General features: G+C 37.2%; 1 protein-coding gene across 17 annotated transcripts in view; it reads right to left on the bottom strand.

The window, feature by feature from the left end:
* Positions 1-27116, bottom strand: part of MYO6 (myosin VI) — a 153822-nt gene that overhangs the window by 60779 nt on the left and 65927 nt on the right. For all 17 annotated transcript variants that reach the window (XR_011422557.1, XR_011422555.1, XR_011422556.1 and 14 more), the window contains 9 exons: positions 22460-22529; positions 17295-17368; positions 13886-14015; positions 11415-11520; positions 9520-9575; positions 6303-6400; positions 5802-5966; positions 3934-4014; positions 1122-1302 (listed from right to left, as the gene is read on the bottom strand). Coding sequence is in view for 12 of the 17 variants with exons in the window: in XM_023650669.2 (XP_023506437.1) it covers positions 1122-1302; positions 3934-4014; positions 5802-5966; positions 6303-6400; positions 9520-9575; positions 11415-11520; positions 13886-14015; positions 17295-17368; positions 22460-22529 (961 nt within the window). In the remaining 5 variants the exon portion in view is untranslated. The remainder of the gene's footprint in view (positions 1-1121; positions 1303-3933; positions 4015-5801; positions 5967-6302; positions 6401-9519; positions 9576-11414; positions 11521-13885; positions 14016-17294; positions 17369-22459; positions 22530-27116) is intronic.

Raw genomic sequence — 27116 nt, 5'->3', positions numbered from 1 at the left:
ACAAGTTTCACTTCTGTAAAAGGGAGACAATATCTCCTACCTCATTATCTTTATGAAGTTTAGATTATGATTATGGAGTTTATGATGAAATACTGTATATGAAGAGTCTGGTACACAACAGACACATTTTTTAAATGTTCTCTTTCTTCTCCTTGTGCCCCTTCCCTATATGCATACTACTGCTACGTACTATGCTTTCACAGCACTTCTCATGGATTCTTTCGTCATTATTTTACAAATGAAAACAACCAGGCTCAGACAGCTTCTCGAACTAAAGCCCATGTTATTGACCATTATATCAAATGGTGCTTTCAATTTTTTTTAACTCATTCTTGTATAAAATTTTTGAATAACGTATTTTTCTCTAAAGTGTCAGATTTTAGGCTTTGCTGGCCATACAGTCTGTCACAACTACTCAACTCTGCCGCTGAGCATGAAAGCTGGCATAGACAAGAGGTAAAGGAATGGGTGGCTGCGTTACTTACAAACAGGCAGCTGGTCAGATTTGGCCAAGGGCCACAGCCTGCCAACCCCTGTATTCATGGATCACACTTAAGATTATACAAAAGTCTTACTGTTTATGCAGAGACTGAAACACTAGGGTTGAAAAGTTACTATCATCCAAATATCTAAATGCTCTTTCCAATTTGCATGAAGTTTAACTTATTTTCATTTCCCAGTAATAAAGTACATGGGCTTTTATGTATTCAATTGCCCTAATTAACTGATCCAAGTTTAGATTGATAAATCAGAAAAATAGCAAAATACCTCTATAGCAGGCAGAGAATTATTCTGTTCACTTATTAGAAAAGTATAATATCAGCTGAAACATTTAACTAAATATGACCCTGGTAGTCAGAGTTACTTATTCTTCATAAAATGAGAAGTTTATTCCTCATCAGTATCACTGGTTTGTTCAAAACAGAGCTCATAATGACTAATAATGCAGTGTCTTTCACTTGCAAGTTTCACCATGTAACACAGTATATTCTAGAAATTTCAGGGTATTAACAAACCAGCACATAAACAGATTCAATTTACTTATGACAAAGAAATCACAGCACTTCTAATTTTACTCCTCTTTAAAACAAAACAAAACAAAAAACCATAAACAAAAAAACCTGAAGTGCTGCCGGCTTCCTCAAAATCAATATTTCCAAGGTGCAGGACACCAGCTACGACCCGGAACAGATCAAGCTTTTCTCCATCATCCAAACCAATCTTCTTCATGGCTGTGCACATTCTAATAAAATCTCCATGGTCATCTAACAGAGGATCTTTCAAGGAACCTGCCTTAAGATACTACAAAACAAGAAGACATTAATTAACTACTCTTTGTATTATTTAAGTATACTAAACCAACTACACAAGTCTATTAACGCATTATATAACATGCAAAAATAAAACGGATCAATGGAAAAACTTCAACACATTCAAAAACTGAATGGGCAAAGTGTACAAGAGGATTTCCCAGTATTATTTCTTTCAACTGCATGTGAATCTACAATTATCTCAATAAAAATTTCAACCAAAAATGGAATGAGATGTTTTCCAATTATACAATTCTAACTCTAAAGCATTATAATGCTAGGATATCAGATAAAAATACAAACTGAGTGAAAAAGAAGGGAATATCGGTGGTTGAAATGAATCCACAGATCAAAAAGAACGAAGGTAACAAACTGTAATAAGAATTTAACTATGATACTTAGCTTTACACTACTCTTTCATAGTAACTGCCATCAACTGCACCAACATTCAACAGGAGTAAACAGTGGACAGGCTAATAACAATTTTTGTAGCCTGAGAATTATTTTTTAAACCTTTCTGTATAAGTACATATGAGGTAAAAGTGTACTAGTAAGCATAATGCTTACTCGAAGAATTTATGTGATGACTGAAAACATTTCAGAAAAAATTATGAGAAAATCTGATTTCTCTCCTAAAAGAACTTGCATCTAAAGTATTCATTTGTTAGAACTTAAACTCAGAAAAAGGGATGACAAAAGTGAGGCCTGCAGAAACTAGAAGGAGAAAAATAAAAGTTACTGGACACAGAAAGATTAGACTAGGAATTTTCCAGAACCTGAGGATGAATAAGTAAAATTAAACATTAAGTAACATAGCATAAGAATTAACTGGCCATTAAAGACACCTCTAGGAGATGTTTTCTCCCTCTCAGTTGCCAATTGCTTCTCAGTTGAGGTTGTAATTGTCTTTCCACAAAATTCTTTAAAATGTCTAATTATGCTTGTGTGAAATTTCTGGAAAATGTCTAGATAAAGAAATGTAATTTTATTCTTAAAAGAAGCAAAAGAAAAAATCACATGCAGCCAAAGTTAACAGAAAACACATACCATGCAGAATTTTTAGTCTTGCAATTAAGTGGTTATTTCATTTAAAAACTGTTTCTAAATAAATGTTAATGAATACATTGCTATTATGGCAGACTAAAAATACTGCATTCTCTTAAAAACTACACACAGCTTAAAGACATTCAAATGGAGCCAAGCGAAGGATTCTAATTACTCAAAATGATCACCTCATCCTCCTGATAAAGAAGAGACAAAAAGTAATTTACACATATTAATCCGTTGCTCACTTATATATTTTTAAATATACACTCAATAACATGAATAAGATCCCTGAGAAAGTATGCTGACTCTAGAATCCGAAAGAGGACATTTTCTTCTTAAAAGAGAACAAAGAGTACTTGTTACTCTTTGGAGAGTAAAACACAGTTTCCTTTTACTCCATTTTCTCCATGCCAAAAGATCAAATTTATATATATTTTTTTCCTTTAGGAAAAATAGCTGCTATGTCCCGCTAGGAAATGTCTTCATTACCTTAGTGGCAAAACACAATTTCCGCATTTTGATGATGCCTTATAAAAAATTAGGTTATCATGACAAAGGAAGATACCATCATAAATATTAATGTCAGTTCTTAAAGTTCCACCCATGGCTGTAACAGAATCTGAGGTTTATGATTTATAGTTCAGATACCTGTGTCTATGATGATAAATAAAACATCAACTTAAAAACTAACTGCATATTCATCTGCTTAGAATTTGAAATAATGGGAATTTTTATAAGCTTTCTGTTCTTTTCTATGACTATCTTAAAGATATAATTCATCTCACTCATTTTGAAAGGGGTCAAAAACATCTGACTCACAAATACAGGAGCATTAAAAACTGAGTATAATAGAAACTCATTCAATTAAATAGTCAATACAAATCTTTTAATAAAATTAAGAAAGACAATATGAACCAGTACCTATAATTAATCCTGACTTAGTATTTCATAATTTAAGCTCCTTGAGTAGATAACTTAATAGCACTTATTACTTAAACAATGCATACTAAAATTTATGAGAGATTTTTAGATTAAGGATTTAAAGTTTTCAAAAATAATAATGGTACAATTATATCTAGTTACTCTCAGAAATATAACAACTTAGTAAAATCTATATATAAAACTTTTCATAATACATTACAGAAATATGATGTTTTAAAGAGAAATACAAGAATATATAAGCATTAATTCACAAGAATGCTTACTCTATTTACTGTCTACTGTCTACTTCAGTCTTGAAGCAGACAACAAATTATAAAGAACACATTTCATACTTAATCTCAAGTGGGTAATACTAGAGTAAGTTTCTAAAATATTAGCAAAGGATAATTCTTAGGCGATTTAATCCTCTCATGCTGGGACAAGAAAGAGAGGGGAGCAGCACGTGGAGGTCTGACGGAGCAGAACCACCAGAGGCATCGAGGACCACCCTGGGAGAGAGGCTCGCAGGAGGATTCAGTTTTTTAAAGTATAAGCCTAAAAGTAGGAAATCTTATTTGAGCACCAAAATAAAAAATATATCTTTCAGCACGACTATTTTGTATTAAAGTTAATTTTAAAAAATAGTTTACTATACCTCAGGACTTCTTCGGTTCTGTAAAATCTGTTTGTCACTTTCTTTGGTAGCAAAGTATCTAGTGCAGCCTCGGTTTAAATACTATGACAAAGAAAGTTAAAATAAAATTAAGGAATATGATTCACAGGAAAATAATACAGAAGAAAACACAACTTACCAAATAGTGCTAGTCATAAAGAATTTCTCAACATAACTGGAGTGTCATTTAACCTCTCAACTAAAATCGATCCTTGTATATACTACAAACATTTCACTCCTACTAATCAAGCCAGGGATACTGAAAATTCTAATTCCTGAAAGCAGATTAAATTCAGTGAGTAGCATAAAAGTCAATACCATAAAGCTTTCCTATTTTTAACGGGCAGCAATTTTAAATCTTCTCACTGTCAAATATCTTGATAAAAATATAGTTCATAAGGTAAGTACTACAGATAACGAAAATCGCCTTCCACTAAATATGTAAAGAGTCTCAAACAGGGACCCACACACACTGTGGTATAATATTTCAAGTAATATTTTAAATTCTGAAAAATTAACAAATATCCTTGAGTTTCTTAATTTCTCATTCTTGGAATCAATTCTTCAAAACATGCCTTCCATATTTACTGACAATTAACACTGATTATACACAAATTATTATACTGGCTTTATGAAGTCTTCATAGTTATTCAAATAACAATTTCAGCTTTTGTCTCAATGTTTACCTTGCTGCCCAGAAGCCTTTTAAAGGCTCAGTGCTTTCAAAACATAGAACAGAGAAGCAGTTGAGAAGAGAATAATACACTGGTCTCAAAGAGAATCTATTACCACAGTCAAGGGGCTGGGGGGTCAGGATGGGGGAATTTTTAAAACATCTCCTGTTCCATTAAACCAGGCACTAAGAGTCCACTGTATCATGGCATGAATTCCAAGATGAAATACACCACACCATATAGATTTCAAGAAAATATTCACAGTAAATTCTGAATGACTTGGGCATAAATTAATATTTTAGATGATGAATGCATCCATCTTTCCCCCTCCACTATAACAAAATATTAAATACAGCTAAAACCAAAACATTTAATGCAGTGAGTTTTTCTTTCTACTCCAGAATCTTTGGGAAAAAATAAAAGAGAAGGGAGGGGGATAACACTGGTAAGCATTTTCAATTATTTTAAAAAAGAGATCTTTTATTTAGTAAGAAAATAGTAGTTTAAACGTATAGAAACAAAACAAATGTTTTCTTTGCTAGCGAGAGTTTTATCCTCCCACTCCAATTGTTTTATCAAACACTTGACTTTTGGATAGACAGATTTAGTATTAAAACCTTGGAAAAATACTGTTTTTTCTGACTACTTCTCTTTCTTATCACTCAACATATCAGCCAGACTGCTGTGTGCTTCCCACCAGATTCTAAGTTGCTAAGGAGCAGGAACTGTGTCTCATTTATCTTTTTAACTCTGGCAGAATGCCTAGCACCCAATGGAGAAGCAACAAATATTTGTTGTAGAATTGAATTAAGGAAGACAATCACGGGTGCCTTATTAATACTAATTCAGTGGTCAAAATTTTTTTTACAAGTAAGTGAAAGGTAACTTTAAAGCTGGCATTATAGAACTACTATAAATTTCTGAGTTTAAACTGATAAGGGGTTTAACATCTATCCTTTTACCTATCCCATTACATACTCCCTCATATAGTATTACTTTATAAACTCAGCAGTAAAACTGAATAGAAACCTACTTAGTACAGAAGTCATTCCACACTACACTGAATTTAATGTAAGTTACATACAACTAAATACCAAAATCCACCAAAACAGGTTTTAGAATTGAAAGCAATTTAATTTGCAAAAATCGTATGAAATTTCTTTTCATCCAACCTACCCGAAAATTATCTGGGGAGCTCAAGTGAAGTTTTTCCCTAATGTCTTCGGAAGCACCAGCACACAACCTATAAAAGATATGATAATTCCTTTCCTCTTTGCCTTGAACACAGATCCTAGATTTCTCTAGAAGATAATGTGAAACAAATCCTCCAACAACTGAACTCTAAAAAATAAAACAGAGAGAAAATATATTTTTGACTTTAAGGTGTTCAAGTATAACCTACCAACGTTACATTATTCATCTTTTCTAATAAACATTTGTCTATCAAAGAGCTTGTAATATTTATCAAATAAAGGGGGAAAAATAGATAACTAAGCATAAGGTGGAGTATTTACAGAGGTCATAGTGAACATACATTTGCTCCCAAACATCTAAAGAAACACAGAGAAATTTAAATGGATTTACTACAAGTTCAAGTACGGCACCAATTATATCAAAACACTCGTATTTTTCAGAAACACTCCCAACCATATCATCCCAAAACTCACTCTCACTTACCTTCTCATTGAAATGTATTTCTACAAATTTTCCAAATCGACTGCTATTATTGTTGCGAACAGTCTTTGCATTTCCAAAGGCTTCTAAGAGTGGGTTAGCTATTGACAAAGAAATTAAAATATTCCATCGAAAAATTAGCATGGAGGAAAACTACAAAACAAAATGCCTAGTATGTTTCCATTTATTAATCAATATATGTGGCTAGAAAAACTATCCTCAAAAATATTAACATGAAGGAACCTGCACAAAATGTCAAATTCCACAAATATTTATTGACTACCACTATGTTCAGGCCTTATTAAAAGTGCAGGAGATGGAAAAATTACTCAAAATATATAAAAAGAAAATCTAAATGTTATGGGACAGACTAAATTTTAAAAAGTCACTAGGTTATAAAATTGATAACTCAAGTTTAAAAATTACTCCCTAAGAAATTTAAGGTTTTCACAAGTACATCAGCCCTAAAGAGTAGTGATTATAATACAGAAAACAGCAAATCTCTTGAGACAAAACATAGGCAAGAAAGTTATTAGTTGACTTACTTTTCTAAAATATTTTATATATTAATATAACCTCCAGATTTAACATTTTTACATGCACATCCAACAAAACCTAATAAATTAAGAGCTAATAGAACTACCTAAGAAAGGTTCTCAGAATAAGAGTTTTTAAAATCCCAATAAACAAAGTAAAATTTTAATTATTGCTATTTTATAATCACACACACATCATCATCACATGACTGCAAAGAGGTTGCCAGGGTCTGCTCACTAGAGTCCCAACTATACACAGCAGCTGAGTGTCATTCTTACTCACGTATTCTCCATCAGTAATAAAACTACCGCTCATAAACTGCTTCACAATGTTTGCTGCTAGAGTATTTCTCAGAAGTCTTTCAAAGTCTATTTCTCTTATTTTATCCACAGTAGAAAACTTAACTGGTCCTCAAGCCCTTTAAAGATCATTCCCCAGTAGTTTCACTTGCCAAAATAAGAAAGTTTTAAAACTAAAAGAAATGTTAGCGTATACATCTCACCCTCAGATAGGCAAGAAAACTGAGGCCCAACAAGGTCAACTGACCTGTTTGGAAGGTCACAAGACTGGCTACTGGCAAAAGGGGACTAAATTACAGGTCCCCCTAGCCCCTTTACTGATGAGCTATCAGTTCGTGCTGAAGAATTGAATATATTAAATAAAATATCACCAAATAGAATAAGAGCCTCCGTATCAGAAAATTACATTAATACTATTAATGATAAACTCATTGCAAAACCAACAGCCAATCTTCCATTATGGATGGCATCAAAAGATTTCTATGTTTTGCCAGTTAACATCTACTGTTCTCCAGTAAGGGGCTGCAGAAATATCTAGACAATACTTTCCACCTTTCCTCAACTATAACATACTACCTATTGTACAGCACATTCTGATGGAAGAAACCAGGCTTATATCCAATTCTCAAGTAAGTCTGCACCTCAAGTAAACAAATTAACATACTAATTAGTCTTTTATTGAAGTAACTATCTCCCTACTTATTCAACTTTATAGGGTGACCCTCACTACCGTAAGGTGCTTCACCGTGAGTAAGCATTACTGAGGAGATCCTTACACCTCAGTGTCACAGTATCACAGTGAGAACTCTAAGTAAAACTGGAAAATTTTATATCTACAAACAGAGAAAACTTTACTGATGGACAACTTTAAAAATGTTTATTAGAGCTGTATTTGGATTCATCTATACGCACATTACACAATTGTGAAAAAAGTACCTAACATTTACCAGCTATGATCTAGCAAAATGCATGAACGTAGGAGGCCTCTTAATAAATTTTTGTTCAAGTGAAATTTTTCTTTAAAATATCAAGAGTGTTCAAATACACGGGCCGGCTCCGTGGCCGAGTGGTTAAGTTCGTGCGCTCCGCTTCAACAGCCCAGGGTTTCGCCTGTTCCAATCCTGGGCGCGGACATGGCACCACTCATCAGGCCCTGCTGAGGCGGCATCCCACATGCCACAACTGGAAGGACCCACAACTAAAAAATACACAACTATGTACCGGGGGGCTTTGGGGAGAAAAAGGAAAAATAAAATCTTAAAAAAAAAAAAAGAGTGTTAAAATACATACTTAGTATAGCATATAGTTAAGATGCCTGGGTTTATATCCCATTTCCACAACTGATGGAACCAATATGCCCTTTGGCAAGTTAACTCAAACTCTTTTTACCTCAGTATGTGTAAGGCAGGGATACAACAGTACCTACCTCATTCTGTGAAGATTTAAATTAGGTAACAGATTTTAAGCAAATCAGACAATGCTTAACACCCCCCACAAATGTTAATATCACCATTATTATTAAAATAGTTACTGAGTGCCCAGTAGGGAAAAGAGAGGAAGGGGGTAGAGAAAGAGTCCAGAGAGGCCCACAACACCTCACAGAACTACAGGGAGACAACACGATTAAGGCATTAGGAGACAGAAGAAACAGGATCAAGGTAAGACCCGAGCAGGCCGAGGCCAGACCACAGAGAGACTGCAGGGGATGTTACAGCGCTGAGGCTTTATCCTGACAGCAACACGAAACCGTTAAAGGGTTTAAAGCAAAAGAGATCACCCCACCTTCCACCCAGAGAATGGATTAAGGGCAGTGAGAACATAAGTGGAGAGATCAGAGAGGAGGCTACGATGCAGGAGGATGGTGCAGATTCAACAGGATGGTGCCTCGACAGCAGTCTCCAAACCAGGTACAAGACGACCATCTAAGGTACGCAAGCACTGACAGCTTAAGGAAATCAATTTACAGACACTGGCCTTCCAAGTGTACTCTTTTCTTCATGATTTCCCCAAAAAGGCACTCAGTTCCAATAACCCTTTCCCTCTCTCCTTTACAAAAAAACAACATCAACAAAACAAACAGGAGGCCAGATAGCTTCCTCTATTTCTTTCATCCAACAGACACTTATGGAGCATAGGCTATATATTAGGCACTATTCCAGGGGTTTGGAATATACAAAGATCTCTGCCCCCTTAGCACTTACATGGGGTGGAGGAGAAGACAAAAGACATTAAGTAAGTGAGAAGATGGTAGCTGGGCAAAGATTTGTAGGAGATAGTCTTTTGGATTTCTGGAAGAATAGTCCAGATCACTGAGAGAATTCTTGTAAATTAATTTCAGGACATACCTAACAATACAAAATAAGAATTTTAAAAATTAACAATACCTTCAACAATTCTATCATCAATATCTTGACCTGTTCCATAGGATTCAGTCAGATATCTGTTTCAAAATATAGGAAAAAAAATTTAGATAACAATACTACATATATCTATAATTTTAATATTATTTAATACATGTAAATCTTAAACCTGGATCATCACTATAACTGTTTATTTAAAAATTACAAATTTATCTTTAAATGTAACTATTCTGTTGCAGCTTTTTAAACATTTAAGATTCTACTTAGATTGCCTTTAACATCTAAATCAGCCTTATTTTTTAAAATTGTCTTTGGGAATAATCTGATTGTAACCGACTATTTGGTTTTAAACATGCCACACATTTCACACAGTAATATTCATCTTGTACATGAGATCCCAAAGTCTTCTGCAATAGCCTATTAATTCAATCTTTATGGCTAAAGAAAATGAGGTGCTCTGCCAAAGGACAACTAGGAAGTTACCGCTCTCTTCAAGTTGTTACAATGAAAGACAAAACATGATGGAACGACTACTTGCCTGACACATTTCAAAACAAAGAGCAATCTTTAATCTATAAGTTTATAGTTTCTTTATTATTTGTTCATTTTCAAAGGTGTACATTAACCAAAGACTCATCATACGACTATTACATACAGGAGAGAAAGAATAAGAAATTGAACCACTTAGAATTCCAAAAGTATTGGGAAGTATTCATTTAACCAGAATTGCATATATGTAGCAGCCAATAACAAACTCCTGAGGTGGTTTTATACAAATAACTCTAAATAGCATATACATTTGCATAACAGATAGCAAAATTTCAACATGGGACCTACCAATCAGCACTCAACTAAGAACTACAATACAGTGGGAAGGACAGTGGGAAGGATTCAGAATGCGCTGGTCCTAGCAGTAGCTTCACAACCAACCAGACTTAACATCGCTGGCTATGTAAATTGAAAGAACTAAACTATAATGAGTACTATGGTTCCTTCCATATTTAAAATGCTGTAATTCTAAACAAAGTGTACAGCTTAATTTGATGGCAGCAAAGGGGATACACTAGGAGGAGGATTGTGGGGAGGCTGAAATAAGGCCAATTGTCATAAGTGTAAGGTAAAAAATGGCTTTAACAGCAGGAATTTTGAGAACAGAATGTAAAGGTGAGATTTTGGAGGAACATTCCTTGATTTCCCTCTGCCTAATCAGCACTGGTCTCCTCCAGGATCCTCATGAGAATAATGTGTCAGAGCTGGCTTCCAACAATCTACAGCTTAGTTTCCACATAAGGTTTCTGTTTTTTAAAAGGGATAGAGTCTATCATTTCAAACTAGGTCCTAAAGCATGCAGAAGTATTCAAAGCCCACCTGTTCAAATCTCAAAGAGATACTTGCATCTCTTCATTCATTAGCATGCTCACAGCAGCACTAGTCTGCAACAGCCAAGAGGAGGAAGCAACCCAAGTGCCCAATGACGAATGAATGGGTAAACAAAATGTGGCGTGTACATACAATGGAGTATTATTCAGCCTTAGAAAGGAAGGAAATTCTAACACATGCTACAACATGGAAGAAACTTGAGGACATTATACTAAGTGAAATAAGTCACAGAAAGACAAACACTGTATGATTCACTCATATGAAGTATTTAGAGTCATCAAAATCACAGAAGTAGAAAGCAGAATGGTGGTTATGAGGGGCCAGGGTAGGGGAGCTGTTTAATGAGTGTAGAGTTTCAGTTTTGCAAAATGAAAAGTTCTGGGGATGGGCTGAACGACAATGTGAGTGTACTTAACACTACCGAAATGCATGCTTAGAAATGGTTAAGATAGTTAATTTTATGTTATATATTTTTTACCACAATAAAAAACAAAAATCAACCTGTTCAAAATATTCCAGATTGCCTAAATACTCCTCACCTTAGAATAAATTTTGTATTTTCCGTTTTGCCAGCTCCTGATTCACCAGATACAATGATAGACTGACTCATCTTGAGCACCTTCATGTCTCGAAAAGCCTTATCAGCTAGGGTCAAAATAACACAATAATAATGAACGATGCATTAAATACAAATTCATCAAATGTCCAAAGTTCATTTACTATCAAAGAGCATTTGCTCCTAAAGAAATTATAAATGTGCGTTAATAGTAAAATTTTAAAATAAAATCATTCAAAAGTGTTCCAAACATCTCTAGAAGTATTTACTTTAAATGTTCTATTATCCTGACAGCTAGGCAATATGAAATCCAAATAAACAACTATGTTTGTCCTGGAATGCCTCCATGTTAGGAGCTGTGGCTCAGCTCTTCTTAATAACACCAGAGCAGATCTGCAGAGTGATAGCTACACATAACTAATGAGTCCCCGGAGAAAAGCAAGAAGTAACAAGCTACCAATTAAGAAATCTGGCAACTAAAAATTCTGCTGGAGAAAAAAATACGTAACTGCAAAAATAAATCGGCATGGTTTTCTTCTGCAGTACTACTACTAAATATCTTGTAGAACTTATCAGCATTTCAAAGATAGACAAAATTAAATGCTTTAAATTTTTTAATTTGCATTTGTTTATATTTATAATTTTTAACTATCTTCTTTATATTCCAACAACGGAGGCTATAAAATATCTTAAACATTAAGACTACACAGACAGTGGACAGCCCAGTGGCATAGCAGTTAAATTCACACACTCCACTTCAGTGTCCTGGGGTCCACAGGTTCGGATCCCGGGCATGGATCTACATACCATTCATCAAGCCATGCTGTGGCAGTATGCCACATACAAAGTACGTGGAAAACTGGCACAGACGTTAGCCCAGTGACAATCTTACTCAAGGAAAAAGAGGAAAATTGGCAACAGATGTTAGCTCAGGGCCAATCTTCCTCACCAAAAAAAAAAGAGAGAGACTGACTACACAGACAAACTGAGCACAATTTAATGCTGTTAAAGTGGTCTGGAATTAAAACAATTTTAATTCAAAATTAGGTCCTGACCAATTTGGCCCTACAAGACAACTATTTCTTACCTCAGACATGTACTCCTATACCAATGAAGAAAGCTTTACAAATGGCTTGTATTCTAAGGACCAAATGCAAACCACATATAATGTATACCCATCCATTTGACCAATTTATCAGCAACCTGTTCTGCCCACTTTTGTAGAACCATTGTAAACATTTTTTTTTAGCAGTAAACAACTAAAAACAAAAGTTGATTTACATTAGAAAATATATATTTATTTCTTTAAAGGTAGCAATTCCCCAGTGGTAGGCTTGCTCACATGCAGGGTCGAAGGATTTTGCAACATTTTGCTAGCTGATAGAAAACACACAACGCCCCTTAGAGCATCTTAAAATCAAGTCAGTCTGCTGTTGCACTGGACTTGGCTGACATATTCACTCTGCCTAGTAGCACACAGTATAAAGCCAGCCAAATCTGGAAGTAAAAGCTGTGGTCAGGCATGAAGAGAAGCCCAAAGAGAAACAGACTGCACGAAGAACTAGCACCGAAACAGGTCATCGTTTAACTGCCAGTGACATCTGGTTAGCTAACACCTCTGTACTTGCAGTCACCAAGGGTGTGTGTCAAAGAATTCCAACACAGGGCCAGCCCCGTGGCCTAGTGATTAAGTTTGGCACACTCTGCTTCGACAGCCCAGGTTTGATTCAAGGGCACTTACCTACACCACTTGTCAGCAACCATGCTGTGGCAGTGACCCACATACAAAACAGAGGAAGAGTGGCAACAGATTAGCTCAGGGCAAATCTTCCTCAGCAAAAAAAAGAAAGAAAGAACTTGTTCCTCACAGCTAGAGTGCTTCAAGATGAGAAAGAGCCCAACAAAGATAAAGACAGATACTGCTGTCTTCCCACACAAATTCCCCAGAGATGTGAAGTATATACAGCATTTTCAATCCTTTAAATTTTGTAAAGCCCTGAGGCAAGAGAAGACACAGAAGTCTGTTCTCACAGCTTATCTCCAGCCCATGTGACACACACAAGTGAGGACGTGGCAACAGTGGGAGGCCTGGACCTCGATGCTATGAAGGAGGACACTTTTAAGATGGAGCTGATTGTGTTGAGGAGTTAAAAAGAATCATTAGGTCAGCTCTTTTATTATGTCCTATATTCAACTGGGTGGACACACTTAAGTGGACACAGGCATTTAACAAAGCTAATGATGTATGACTACCCTATGTGTTGGCTGCAAAAGCATTCTTCCCCACCCAGTGTAAGATACATGCTCCTAACAATGAGGACACATTCAAAATGCAGTCAGGCCCTTCAAAATACACAGGTAAGTCACAGTGCCTTTCACTAATCCAAAAGAAAAACTGACTAAATTTGTACAATATAAGGAAAACAAAAATTAAGAAACAATTAAATTACTCACCAATTGCAAAGACGTGAGGTGGCATTGTCCCAAGAGATTTTCCCTGGTACGACTTTATTGTTTCTGAAGAATATATTTTAGGTATGTCAAAGTATGGGTTCACTGCAATCAGAATGTTGGCGACATATGTCTAAACAGGAAAAGCATAAACATGAAATTTTCCAATTATTATTTTCACTTAAAACTAAATAAGGTTCATAGGAGAAAGAAAATGCAGCAAACAGATACCTTCAATTCTCTGTATAAGCAGGACTACTAAATGTACATTTCTGCCCAAAACATTTCCTGATCTCTACAGGACGCACATTTTTCTAGCACTTAAATATTTATATCTTCTCATCCCATAGGCATCTCAAACTCACCATGTCCAAAGTCAAGATTATATCTCTCGACCTCTCATTGCCTCAAAGGAAACATTCTCCTCCCATATGCTCTCCCATATTCATGGCATCCCCAACAAATCAGGGCAGAGAGCCGAGTCTCTGTGCCTCTACCTCAGAGGCCTTCTTCTCTGGACTCTACCTAAGCAATCTCCTCTCCTGGTTCTATCCCTCCAGCCCCAGCTGTGGTCACTTTCATTCCTCACCTGGACTACTTTACTCACCCTGCTACTGAAGAGTTTAATACAGCAGACAAACTCTCTGGGCCTCTCCCCATCACCGAATGCCAAGGATTAATTCAGCTCTGTGCTGACCACTTGGTCCCAGATTTTTGCAAACAAAATATGCTAACCATTGCCTAGAATACTGACAAGTTAAATGTTGAATGAGCGACTGAAGCTTGCTTTTAAATGTGGAATTGAACTATGGCTTTAAAATATCAGAAAAATGCATGAATAGGATTTATAAAATTCCTTGTGGGCAGAAAGAAAGCTGTGGTTTAGCAATTAGTTGTCGTTTACTGGCCACAAAGTAGGGCATGCAGGACCATATTTTTCTCTTTTCTGCTTTTAGTTGTGGAAGGGAAATGACGTGGAAACCCTGCACTCTCAGACTACTAATCTAAAATTCAGGGAATGCTTCCAAAGATGTTACCTGGAGTGGGGTAAAAAATAAAAATTTCCAGATAATAATCTTCCTATGGGAAATAAAAGTAACAGAGACTTTTAGTAACCAATGAAAACGAAATGTGAGTTAGCCTACTGTTCTACTCAAATCTAAGGGAGAATAGTGATATTTCTGGTTGGTGAGAAATAGAAAAATATCAAATTTAAACTCTTATTCCAAATTGCTTCCTTCTCTTACATATACTATAGTAATAATGACATTTATGTATTGCTGATTTTTAATGGTTTTATACTAAAAGGCATAATTGGCTAGGAAAAAACATACCAATCATGGCTTCAGTTAACTTTGAAAATACGGGTTCTCCAAATAGAAGCTGAGGATGCCAAACAGCTACTATCTAACAGAGGTCATGTGCCCAACTGCGTACATATCGTAGGAAAAGAAGGATCAAAAAAGCTAGCAACAACCCTAAGAACTCAATTCTCCAGGGTGATACAGACATTGTACATGAGAAACAAAGACTTAAATTCCACTTTTTTCTGTCAGTCATGCAATTTAGCAAAGACTTAAAGGTCTACTCAACCCAATGCAGAAAAAAAGAGACAACTAATTTTTTTGAAAAGACAATTAACACTGCTTGTAAACTTTCGGTTATGGATGGTGAGTCAGCAAGAGTAGCACCACTGCAACACAGGAGTGTTAAAAGACCAAGGAAAAGTCCCACGGGTGTTCAGCTTTCATATAAACACCCCAAATAAAAACAAAGTACCTCAATTTTTTTAAAGTCCGATTACTCTGGAAATTTTTTACTTTACAAACTTCAAGAAAAAAGATATTAAAATAATTAAAATTTGATCAAACAAATGATTGCTTCACCCCTACACCAAGAGATATAAGATACATAAAAAATAGTGGCCAGTTCTACTTGAAAGATGATGTTTCCTGGGTATATCAAATCAACTTTTATTGACTTAATGCAAGTTAAACTGCTTTAACAAACAAACTTTAAAAACGTGCATTATTTCAATACCTAAAACAGCATTTAGCACACATCAAATGCTCAATATTAGCCTGATTGAGTGAATTTTGCTTCTAAATATATTTCTAATCAAGAATACCCCTATTTCAACCTAAATACAATTTTTATTTAGTTGATTTTGAAAAAAATCAAGGAGGAAAGTAAAGACTTAATCCTGTATATAACCAAAAGATAGCAAGTGAACTCTTTTTGGAAAAGTCTAGCTCTATTTCCCAGCTGTCACCCCTTGGACAGACGGCAAAGGCTAAAGGTAGTTTAGTCAGAATTAAGTAAGTACAATCAGGCAAACTGATAGTGATATAAAAGATTAAGACACTGTCATTTGATCTAGGAAGTGTCAAAGAAGCCATGTGTTTTCTTCGTTCAAAAATAATGAACAGTCCCATCTTTATAACAGGAGAACCACAGCAGGGTAATTTATCTCCAGACAACAAAGGAATCTACAAGTAGGTCATATTAGAATAAAACCTCGTATGTGCCCAATGAATAATTATAATTAAAACACACTACTTAAGCATCCATCGGATTTTGTGCAAACCCTATTTACATTAAAAGCATTGTCTCATTTTTTAATATTCTGGATTTTTATTTTATTTTTTTTTTTTGGTGAGAAAGATTGGCCCTGAGCTAACATCTGTGCCCATCTTCCTCTATTTCGTATGTGGGATGCTGCCTCAGCATGGCTTGATGAGCAGTGTGAAGCTCCACACCCAGGATCCAAAGCCACAAACCCCAGGCAGCCAAAGTGCAGCATGTGAACTTAACCACTATGCCACTGGGCCAGACCCTAATATTCTGGATATTTAAGGTAGGGAGGTTCAATTTAGGGTTTAATGAAATATTGCAGCTATTTAGGCTGGATGATGAGCATTTCGGTGTTCTTGATATTTCCCCAGGTATTGCCCTCTATTCATTTTTTTCTCATCCAAGTTTTTCATTTCAATACACATTCCTTATAGGCTGCCTTAAATTCTCTGCAGAACAATGTGGAAAGTGAATTAATCAAACAGATCTACAGACACATAGGAAAAATAAGAAACAAAATCCAAAATAATGAGTGTTTTTTTAAATAATCAAATTGGACATTTTTACGTCTGCAAGATATCAGATGATGCTCTGAATCCTTCTTTCATTCCACAAACACTTATTAAGTGCCTACTGTGTCCCATCGTGTTCTAAGCCCTGGAGTTAGAGCTGAAAACCAGAGAAAAGCCCTCATCCTCGTGGGGCTCACACTGTCCCACAGGCCAGATCCAGTGTGATTCTCTGGGAGAGTTTCAAGCTCGACCAAATCAAACAGCAGCATGTAAAGTAATTATCCCCACAAAAGTTTAAACTACTTACACCAAGGTAAAATACTTACATAAATTCTGTCCTTACTGTATCGAACTTTGATATTATGCAGGAGTGTGGCTTCATTTAAATACATTAGTGAACCTGAGATATAAAATTTATAAATCATTAGATATTTCAAGTAAAAAAGTAAAATGAAACAATACTCAATCACTGTGATCCAAGCTAAAATTCACCTGTTAAGTTAGATTTATTTACATGTAAACCCCAGAGGCTGATTTAAAATATATCCAGTTTGCATGTGTTACAGTGATACCTTTTTAAGACTGACACCTGAGCTAACATCTGTTGCCAATCTTTTTTCTCTTCTTCTTCCCAAAGCCCCCCCAGTACATAGCTGTACATTCTAGTTGTGAGTGCCTCTGGTTGTGCTATGTGGGACACCGCCTCAGCGTGGCTTGATGAGTGGTGCCATGTCCACGCCCAGGATCTGAACTGGGAAAACCCAGGCCACCAAAGTGGAGCATGACCACATGGCCACAGGGCTGGCCCTACAGTGGTAATTTTTTTTTTTTTAGGGAATATTAGCCCTGAGCAACATCTGTCACCAATCCTCCTCTTTTTGCTGAGGAAGACTGGCCCTGAGCTAACATCTGTGCCCATCTTCCTCTACTTTATATTTGGGACACCTGCCACAGCATGGCTTGACAAGCGGTGTGTAGGCCCACACCCAGGATCTGAACCAGCAAACTCAGGCCACCGAAGCGGAACGTGCGAACTTAACCACTGTGCCACTGGGCTGCCCCACCCCCAACAGTGATATTTTTAAACAATGAATTTCCAACCAGGTGAGTACATCTAGTGAGTACCAGGTAAGTACATTTTGATGAAGATTGGTTAAAAAGTCAAGCAGCATTCAAATGGGAAGAAAGTACCACTTTAGACAGTGATCTTTACACACTTTTGACACAACAAAGTGATGACACTAATCCAGTCCAACTCTCAATTTTATAGAAAAAAACACAAAAGATAAAATTTTACCATAGGAAGGGACCATGAGATCATTCAGTCAGTGCCTCACAACTGATATGATGAATCCAGACTGCTCAGCACATTAATTTAGCTAAAATAAAGCCCTAAAGAAATATCTCTCCTCCTGAAAACACATTAGAGGGTCTCCACCAACTACCAAAGTCTATATTCAAGTCTGATATTCAAGGCCCTTATTAAACCTGCATTCAGCTGACTTCTTCATATAGTTTTGCACAACTCGCTTTAGTATGGTCTAAACTTTCAGGCAGCCTAAACTATTTATTAAACCTAAATTATCATTCACGCATTTGCGTCTGCCTCTACATCTCCAGTGTCAAAAATCTACCTATCCTTTAAGGTCGGCTCACAGATTACCTCATAGGTGATGCTTCCTCATTCTCACTACCACCACCACCACAAGTTTCTTCTTAGTACGTTCTTTACAGAGCCTACCCAGACTGCCAGTATTGTGATTATAATTTCATATATCTGGTTTTGGCTACTAAGCCAGATCCTTGAGGGCAGGACCCTCCCTGACTCATTTGCTTGATCCCTCACTGAAGTTGTGAATGTACACACCTATACCATATGTATGTCTAACAAACAGTTCAACACCTAACCAACTCTGTCAGACAAGAGCCCCTGACTTTACCAATCTCAACAAGGACTGCCCATGCTTCTACACTCATATAACGCAGCCAGTTCACTTTCCAAGGACACCCACCTCACTGTTTTCCAATGCCACTTACAGCAGAATAAAACAGAGTAAGAAGTGGGTGGAGCATCCCAAAAGTTGAATGGCAGCTTTCCTTTGAACTGAGGAAAGATGTGGCGAAGGCAGGCAGCAGAGGGGTATCTAGCTTGGGCTTTGGGTCACCAATCTTTCTACATCCCTGGCTCTCCTTCCACCCTCATCTCCCAGGAGCCTGGTCTACATGCTGCCTTTTCTTATCCAAAGTACAATGCTGAACCACTCCTTCATCTCTCTCTGTCCTCTGAACTACCTGGTTGTATGATACTCTCTGCTTCCTTTAAGTAAGATTCCTAATCCCACGATACAGCTCCCCCGGAAAAGCGAATCATACAAACCTATACGGACGTGTGAATAACTGCTTGCTGTCATTTCTCTACCTCCTTCCACACTCACCACCTGCCTTCTCAGGGATATACATTAATGAAACCAAATACATCCCTAACTGGTGAAATATCTGCCAGTGACAATAAGAATTCGGACAGGAGGCTCTTCCTCTTAAATTGTGCTACTCAGCCTGTCCCATTTTCATGAAGACATGGAAAGGGAAAGAGAGAGAGGAGAATATTTATGACTCTCAGTTTGCCAGAATGGGAAACGGTGTATCCCAATGGCCTACACATTCCTAAAGGTATGACCTAGGGATGCTCCTGAGGGTCTCAGAAATAACTCCCAGCTCCAGCCACCTCCCTCCTACGCTCCTCTCCTAGTAGCCAGCTCTAAGACTACTTACCATGCATTCCTTCATGTGAAGTGTCTGCCTTTTATTCACAGATTTAACTATACTCAATATTAAAATTATAAAAACAAGATAAATAATAGAAGAATAAACACATTTGTGTCTTTATAAACTACTTAAGTAGCATTTTGGTGTAATAAATGCATATCAAACATACTAAAAGTTTCTAATGAAGAGTGGGTATGACTTCATTATTAAATTTAGGGAGCTCTCTGCTGGGAGTTATCTGAGTGTTTAAGACCATGCTCAGCCACTACAGTTCTAGTTCACCGAAGGACAAAGAGGAGCCCACAAACAACGTGACACAGCAGAAGGCAGTCAGCTCTTCAATTACAGTGTTGGAGAAGTCAGCCCATTACTGAAAAAGAGACAGAACTAGGCAACTTTTGGGATTTTCTCCAATATTGTAGTCTATACTTCATTATCCTCAACTTCTAAAGGTGATAATTCATGAAAAATAAAATATGCTGTGTAAGTAACAGTAGCTTAAAATTAGCACAAAAAAATGCTGGTACTTTAACTACCGACTTCAAATCCTTGAATTTTTTTCCTATTCTGGTATTAATACCCAAGAGTCAAGTAAAGAGGCAAAATTAACATTTATAATCTCCACATATAAAACCTTTCGCATAGAAAACCTAGAGCTACAAATAGGTTTGCTCTATTTTTTAGGAAACCATCAAAACAGCTCATGTCTCTGTTTCGAGAGAACCTTTATCACAGAGTTCTGAACGCTCTATGGACATCAGGCTTTAGTCATCACATGAGTACCATGATATAGAGAAGGAGAAGGGATTTCAAAAGATGCCTGTGAGACCCTAAGAAACAAGGCCAGTGAGTCATCCGGCAGGTGACAGTGGTACAGTGGGAAGCCTCAGGCAAAAGAACTAGTAAGTGATGGAACCCCCTTTAGCTGGAAAACCTACATTCTAAACTCAACAACCAAAACTGTGTTAATGACGTAGTTTCAGAAAAGAGACTTCAAGTAGGGCTGGGCTACTGTATGATGAGGACAGTCAACATCCACGCGTTGACACTGCTGCTGTCTGGCCTCACCAAAGAAAACACCCGCAAGAGGCAGTGATTCCACACTGAGGCAGGAAAATTAAAATGATGGACAAGCGCATCAAGATGCAATAACCAGGGGGAGAATGTTTTAAAATATTAATTTAAGAAATGGATTAAAAATAATTTTAAATCATTTATTATGTTTAGCTACATATAGATACATACACCAAAAATGTTGTTTTAGTATATGGAAAGGATTAATTCCCAGTTCGGAATACCCCAACAAGATTTTTTTCTTTTTTTTTTAAAGATTAGCACCTGAGCTAACAACTATTACCAATCTTTTTTTTTTTCCTTTCTGCTTTTTCTCACCAAATCCCTCCAGTACACAGCTGTATATTTTAATTTGGGGTCCTTCTAGTGGTGGCACATGGGATGCTGGCATGGCCTGATGAGCAGTGCCATGTCTGCGCCCAGGATCCAAACCAGCGAAACCCTGGGCCACAGCAGTGGAGTGCGCAGACTTAACCACTCAGCCACGGGGCCGGCCCCCAGCAAGTTTTAACAGAAAAGAACTATCTTACTTATTTTGCATATGATAGAATCTCATTCCTATGTTTTTTGCTTTTTTTTAAACCTTTGTTCTGATTACTGTTCAGAAAAATATTATCCCATCAGACAAATTCTCCAGCAATTCTGGAAAGGAATTTCTCAATCTCTTACACCTATTAATAACAGCTACCATTTATTGAGAGAGGGTTATGGCAAGCATTTTAAATAAATCATCTCTAATCATGTAACATACACATTACTCCCATTTTACAGATCAGAAGCCCAAAGAGGAAAGACAAATTGCCCACAGGCACACAGCTTCCTAACAGCACAGTCAGAACCTGAATTCAGGCTCTCCCTCAGTCCACAGCTCTCCCATTACTCCACTATTTCATACTGTCCCCATTTACCTATGGGCATCTTATAGGCTTACTCAAATATGTACTCCAGAGAAAATCAACAAGGACAAATATGTTGTTTTCTCTTACCTTTTTTCTTTAAAAGGAGAGTTTTTAACATCAGATACCTTCAGAGAAATGGACATGATTCTTAACTATTGCCAAATAAATAAGGAAATATGATTACCGCTCAATATTGAAATGTGAGAACATGGCCTGTTCACTGGATAAAGTTTTTTTATGCTAAAATAGTTATAAGTCAAATTAATACTGCACTTTAATACCATGTTCAAAAATCAATTTTCAATTAGTACTTATTAACAGAGTAGGTTTTTTAATGTTTGCTCCCTTCAACAGTGAGATTAAATGGCTCCTCTTGACTCAACTTCCAAATTACTGAACCATATACTACTACTGTAAAAACACCTGATTCTAGATGAGATTCAAAATAACTCTTTCAAAACTGTTAGCAAGAGATCTTTAGTTCAGGCTTCATAGCAAATTAGTATAATCCCCACCTTTACACAGCTGAGATAACACTAAAAGGACTTCTGAGAGAATCCTTTGCCAAAGAGCAAACGTGAGACAGTAACGAGCACGGGACTTCCGAGCCCTCCGCTCCCGGGAAACTTCAAGGCAAAAGGCTGCACTTCCTCTGACCCAGTACAGCGCATCTAGTAACGTAACCACTAATTTATTTTTTGAGGAACCATTTCCCTTTCTGTGGGAGATCTGTTTTTTAACCTGATACTCACAGTTATCTTCCACATCTTTTTTACTGTCCTCTTCTGCAGGGAACACTTGGTTTATGAGAGCCAAAAATGTCTAACAAGCAAAACAAAAGCTCATTAAACTAGAGGCTTATAAATAGTAAGGAAAATAAAGGAGCCTAATTGGTTGCATACACTATAGTAATGGCACAATATGCTCTTCATTAAAATATAATATAAGATCTTGTTATTTAACTGACAAGTCAGTAACCCAAAAATAGGATAATAATTTTACTCAAATATATTATTCACTATTATCATGAACATGAAATCAATAACAGAAATCAATAAAAAACATTATATGCTCTAACTCCCAGAATGGGACAAAAACAAGAAGTATATTAAACTTACATAGGTATACTATTTAACAACTTTTTAAAAAATATAAATTTTAATGCTTTATACATACAGCAATTTTACTGTTTTAAAAAAGGCAAAAGTAACATTCAATCAATCAGATATACCAACAGAAAAGACCATTATTTAATTATTGCTACTGTTTGAGTAAAACATATTAGATACAAATTCCTGTACAGAAATATCAACAGTATCCAAAACCACTTGGTCCATAAAATAACAGGCATCCATGACTAAGTTTGCCTTTATTATATCACTTAAATGCATGGTAGAAACTCTAGAATTAAGATAGAATCTTGTAAGAGAGAAGAAATGATATCAAATTATATTTAAAGAGAATTAAATTTTATCCATGTCATTCTAACAGTTATCTATAAATGTATATTTCCCAAACAATTACAAAAACACTCATGGTTGAAGTTTCCATGAATATAAAAAAAAACCTCTACGGAAAACTTGTTCAATTATGTAAAATACTATTTGTAGGTCCATATATATCTATATATGCAAGAGTATAACGCAAGCCTGCTGCTATGGCTTACAGGATAAAATCCAGGCTGCTGGCACCCCCCAATTCAAAGTTGTACCCAATGGAGAAAACAGGCCCTAAAAATTCTGGAAGTTAATTATTTGGAACACAGTACACATGTTCTTAATGTTACAAACATGGAAAGGTTTAGAGGACAGATTACAAAATCGGAATGAATCCATAATGTACATTAAGTATATTAAGTATATTGGTAACATAAACCAATCCATAATTTATAACAATGATTTGATAGAGAAATGCATTCAGAAATAACTGCTGATGTCACAGACTAGATGCCCACTTCAAAGCCGTGACAACGGCGGTAAGGACTCCCCAGACTCCAGGGGCTGGTGCCTTGGTGAGAGCCATGTGAAATAAAAGAGGCTCCGGAGGTCAGAAAAAGAGGGAGAGGTAGACAACAAAGACTTCCTAGAAAGGGAAGGATACGAGCTGCGCTGCAAGGCCAGTACTGAGGCCTTAAGACAGTTTCTCTCCCTCCTTCTTCACCTCCCAAATTATCACCTGCCCTCATCTTCTCTACTTTACCGCCTGCTTAATGAGAAAGAGAAAATTTGTTTAAGGCAACTCTTTCTCTTCAAGGAATGAGGCTTCTTCTCTTCTCAAAAGAAGACTACATAACAAGCACACACTGACCACCCGCAGTGAGCATCCACCACACATCACAAGCTCACGCTGATCACCCGCAGTGAGCATCCACCACACGTCCGTCAGCCACAGCACATGCTGACCACCCACAGTGAGCATCCACCACACGTCAGCCACAGCACACGCTGACCACCCACAGTGAGCATCCACCACACGTCAGCCACAGCACACGCTGACCACCCGCAGTGAGCATCCACCACACGTCAGCCACAGCACACGCTGACCACCTGCAGTGAGCATCCACCACACGTCAGCCACAGCACACGCTGACCACCCACAGTGAGCATCCACCACATGTCAAGCTCAGGCTGATCACCCGCAGTGAGCATCCACCACATGTCACAAGCTCACGCTGACCACCCGCAGTGAGCATCCACCACATGTCACAAGCACACGCTGACCACCCACAGTGAGCATCTACCACACGTCACAAGCACACGCTGACCACCCGCGGTGAGCATCCACCACACGTCAGCCACAGCACACGCTGACCACCCACAGTGAGCATCCACCACACGTCACAAGCACACGCTGACCACCAACAGTGATCATCTACCACACGTCAGGCACAGCACACGCTGACCACCCGCAGTGAGCATCCACCACACGTCAGGCACAGCACACGCTGACCACCCACAGTGAGCATCCACCATACGTCAGGCACAGCACATCAAGCTCCAATGACAAAATGGACAAATAAAACAGTCCTTGCATTTGAGAAGATTATGGCCTAGTCAGCAGCAGGAGAGAAATGAAAACAAGTATCTCCAGTAAAGCATTTCAGAAGACTAAGAATTTCCACCCCCCTCGAAGGAAGGAGTCATGAGCAGTACATTCTATAGCCTGGGAGGAGGAGGGAGAGATTGGGTATCTGTGGAAAAACTTCATCAAGAAGAGACCTCAATCAGAGTCTTGAGAGAGAAAGATTTGCTAAGCAAAGGGCTATGGAGAGTGGATCCCAGGCAAAAGGAGTGCTGTGAGCAAGGACACAGAGCCCCCGCCACGACCTGATGTCACCTGACGGTGAGGGCTTGATACACATCAGAAGGGAAGGATGGAAGAGGAGGAGAAACAGACAAGAACAAGCACCGGCAAGAGTATGAGGGGAAGAATGCCAGGTGACGAAAGACAAGTAAAGCAGACGGGGACGAGAAAATGTACACCCTTATGTGCCTTATTTAGGGCTTAAGCCTGAAGGCCAGTCTGCTGCAAATATGAAGATGAAATCAATTTGGAGGTTCATGACAGCATTTTTAGCAAAACAAAAAATATTAGAAAATATCCAAATGCATAGCATGTAGTAAAGATGTTTCATTTGACTAATTCTGTTTCATTTATGAGTATATACATGCACACAATACACATACTTGTTGACAAGTAAAATCTATTTCTTATAAATACACACATGTACACATGTACAATAAACATAACTAATGCAGTGTAAAATCTACTTCTTACTATACGTCACAATCTAAAAACGTGCAAAGCCCCTGCTGCCATCAAAGGCACGTTTCTCCTCAGAGCTAATCGCTGCTCTTCCGACCTCCCCTGCGTCCGCACACAGGTCTCACGCACCATCGCCTTAGGCATGGAACTCCTGAATATATAAAAGCTGGGGATCTCTAGACGACGAATTATCAAGACTGCTTCTCTTATGGATCTTTTTAATCATATGGTTATTATGACACTACAATTTATTAAGACCTCGATCAGAAAGTGGAGGAAAAATTAAGATTAAAAGCAATCCCTGAGAATTTAACTCTCAAAAAAAGATATTTGTGAAAAGAATTTTAGTTTACAGAATTATCTACAAATCCATAAAATTTTCATGACTTCAAAATTTAAATTTTAAGAGTTTTTATTGGTTCTATGTGTGTACCTGATTAATACTAAGGCGGCACAGTTGACAGCACACCAAAATATTTAAAATATTAAAAAGTATAGACCTATAAATCAAGTTTCTTCCATGCTTGAACTGAATTATTTTGTTAACTGCGGAGATAACCAAATATACCTAGGAAATATACTTTTAATTTCATTTTGGCCCTTTGATTTACTCCACTTATAAAGTATGTTAAACAAAAATGAAAAAAGACTTTGAAGGAGTTTAGAGCACGTCATCCCAAAATATGCTCCTTTGGCAGGTTGACTATTTTGAGTTAAAGGCACCTGAGAAACAGCAGCTGCCAGAAGGGCCCTCCGCCCCTCCCTCCTTTGTGTATCGGAAAGCAGGAGATGGAAGTCACATGTGAAAGGTGCCCTCCTGTACCGGAAGGAAGGAAGGAAGACTATCTCATCACCGAGATGGGGAGTGGAGGCTGAGGAATCCACACACCAACCTCGTTAAACCAACCCCTCTCTTCCTGCTCATTTCCCCACTGCCCCTAGCCTGAACCCCTTTGTTTTACCAATTCTTCACAAATGTAGTGTTTCTTTGTCTAAAAATATAAAAGATTTCTGCTTTGGTCACTTCTTCGGGTCTTCACTCTCTTGTGAAGGCTCCCATGTACAACTGAAAATTTAATAAAACTTGTATGCTTTTCTACTGTAATCTGTCTTATGTCAGTTTGTTTCTTAGGCCCAGCTGGAGACCCAAAAGGGTAAGGTAACATTTTTCCTCCCCTACAACTTCAAATACATAAAAATAATTAAGCTTACTTTTTTTAATTCATTTTTTAACATGTACTGCATTGCAAGTACAAATAGGTACTTGTTAATAAGGCACTTTGTTAATAAGGTACTTTGCCTTTTCTTTCCTGAGGGTATCTTTAATTGGCCTCCTCTAACACGGTACATTATATATTATGCATTTAGGTTCCTGGGTTGTTTACAGTAACAGAATAGCCTTCTCTGTGAAAAGGCCTCCTGAGAGATCCACCTTGTTTTTCTAAGGTTCCCAGAAGGATGGCAGTCACATGGCATGAGTTAACCATGTATCAGCAGAATATAAATTATTCATGAACACTAGGAGAGTCTAAAGGAAACAGAAATGACACCAACAAATTTAATTTAGTCAGAAAATCTGTTTAACAGGAATATTTATTCAATTGAAACTTGCGAAGCTGTCCCACAAAAACGGACCCTACAGTT

This window comes from Equus caballus, chromosome 10 (assembly GCF_041296265.1).
Source record: "Equus caballus isolate H_3958 breed thoroughbred chromosome 10, TB-T2T, whole genome shotgun sequence".
Lineage (NCBI taxonomy): Eukaryota > Metazoa > Chordata > Mammalia > Perissodactyla > Equidae > Equus > Equus caballus.
Note: the sequence above shows the minus strand (reverse complement) of the source record. Positions and strands in the feature narration are given on the sequence as shown.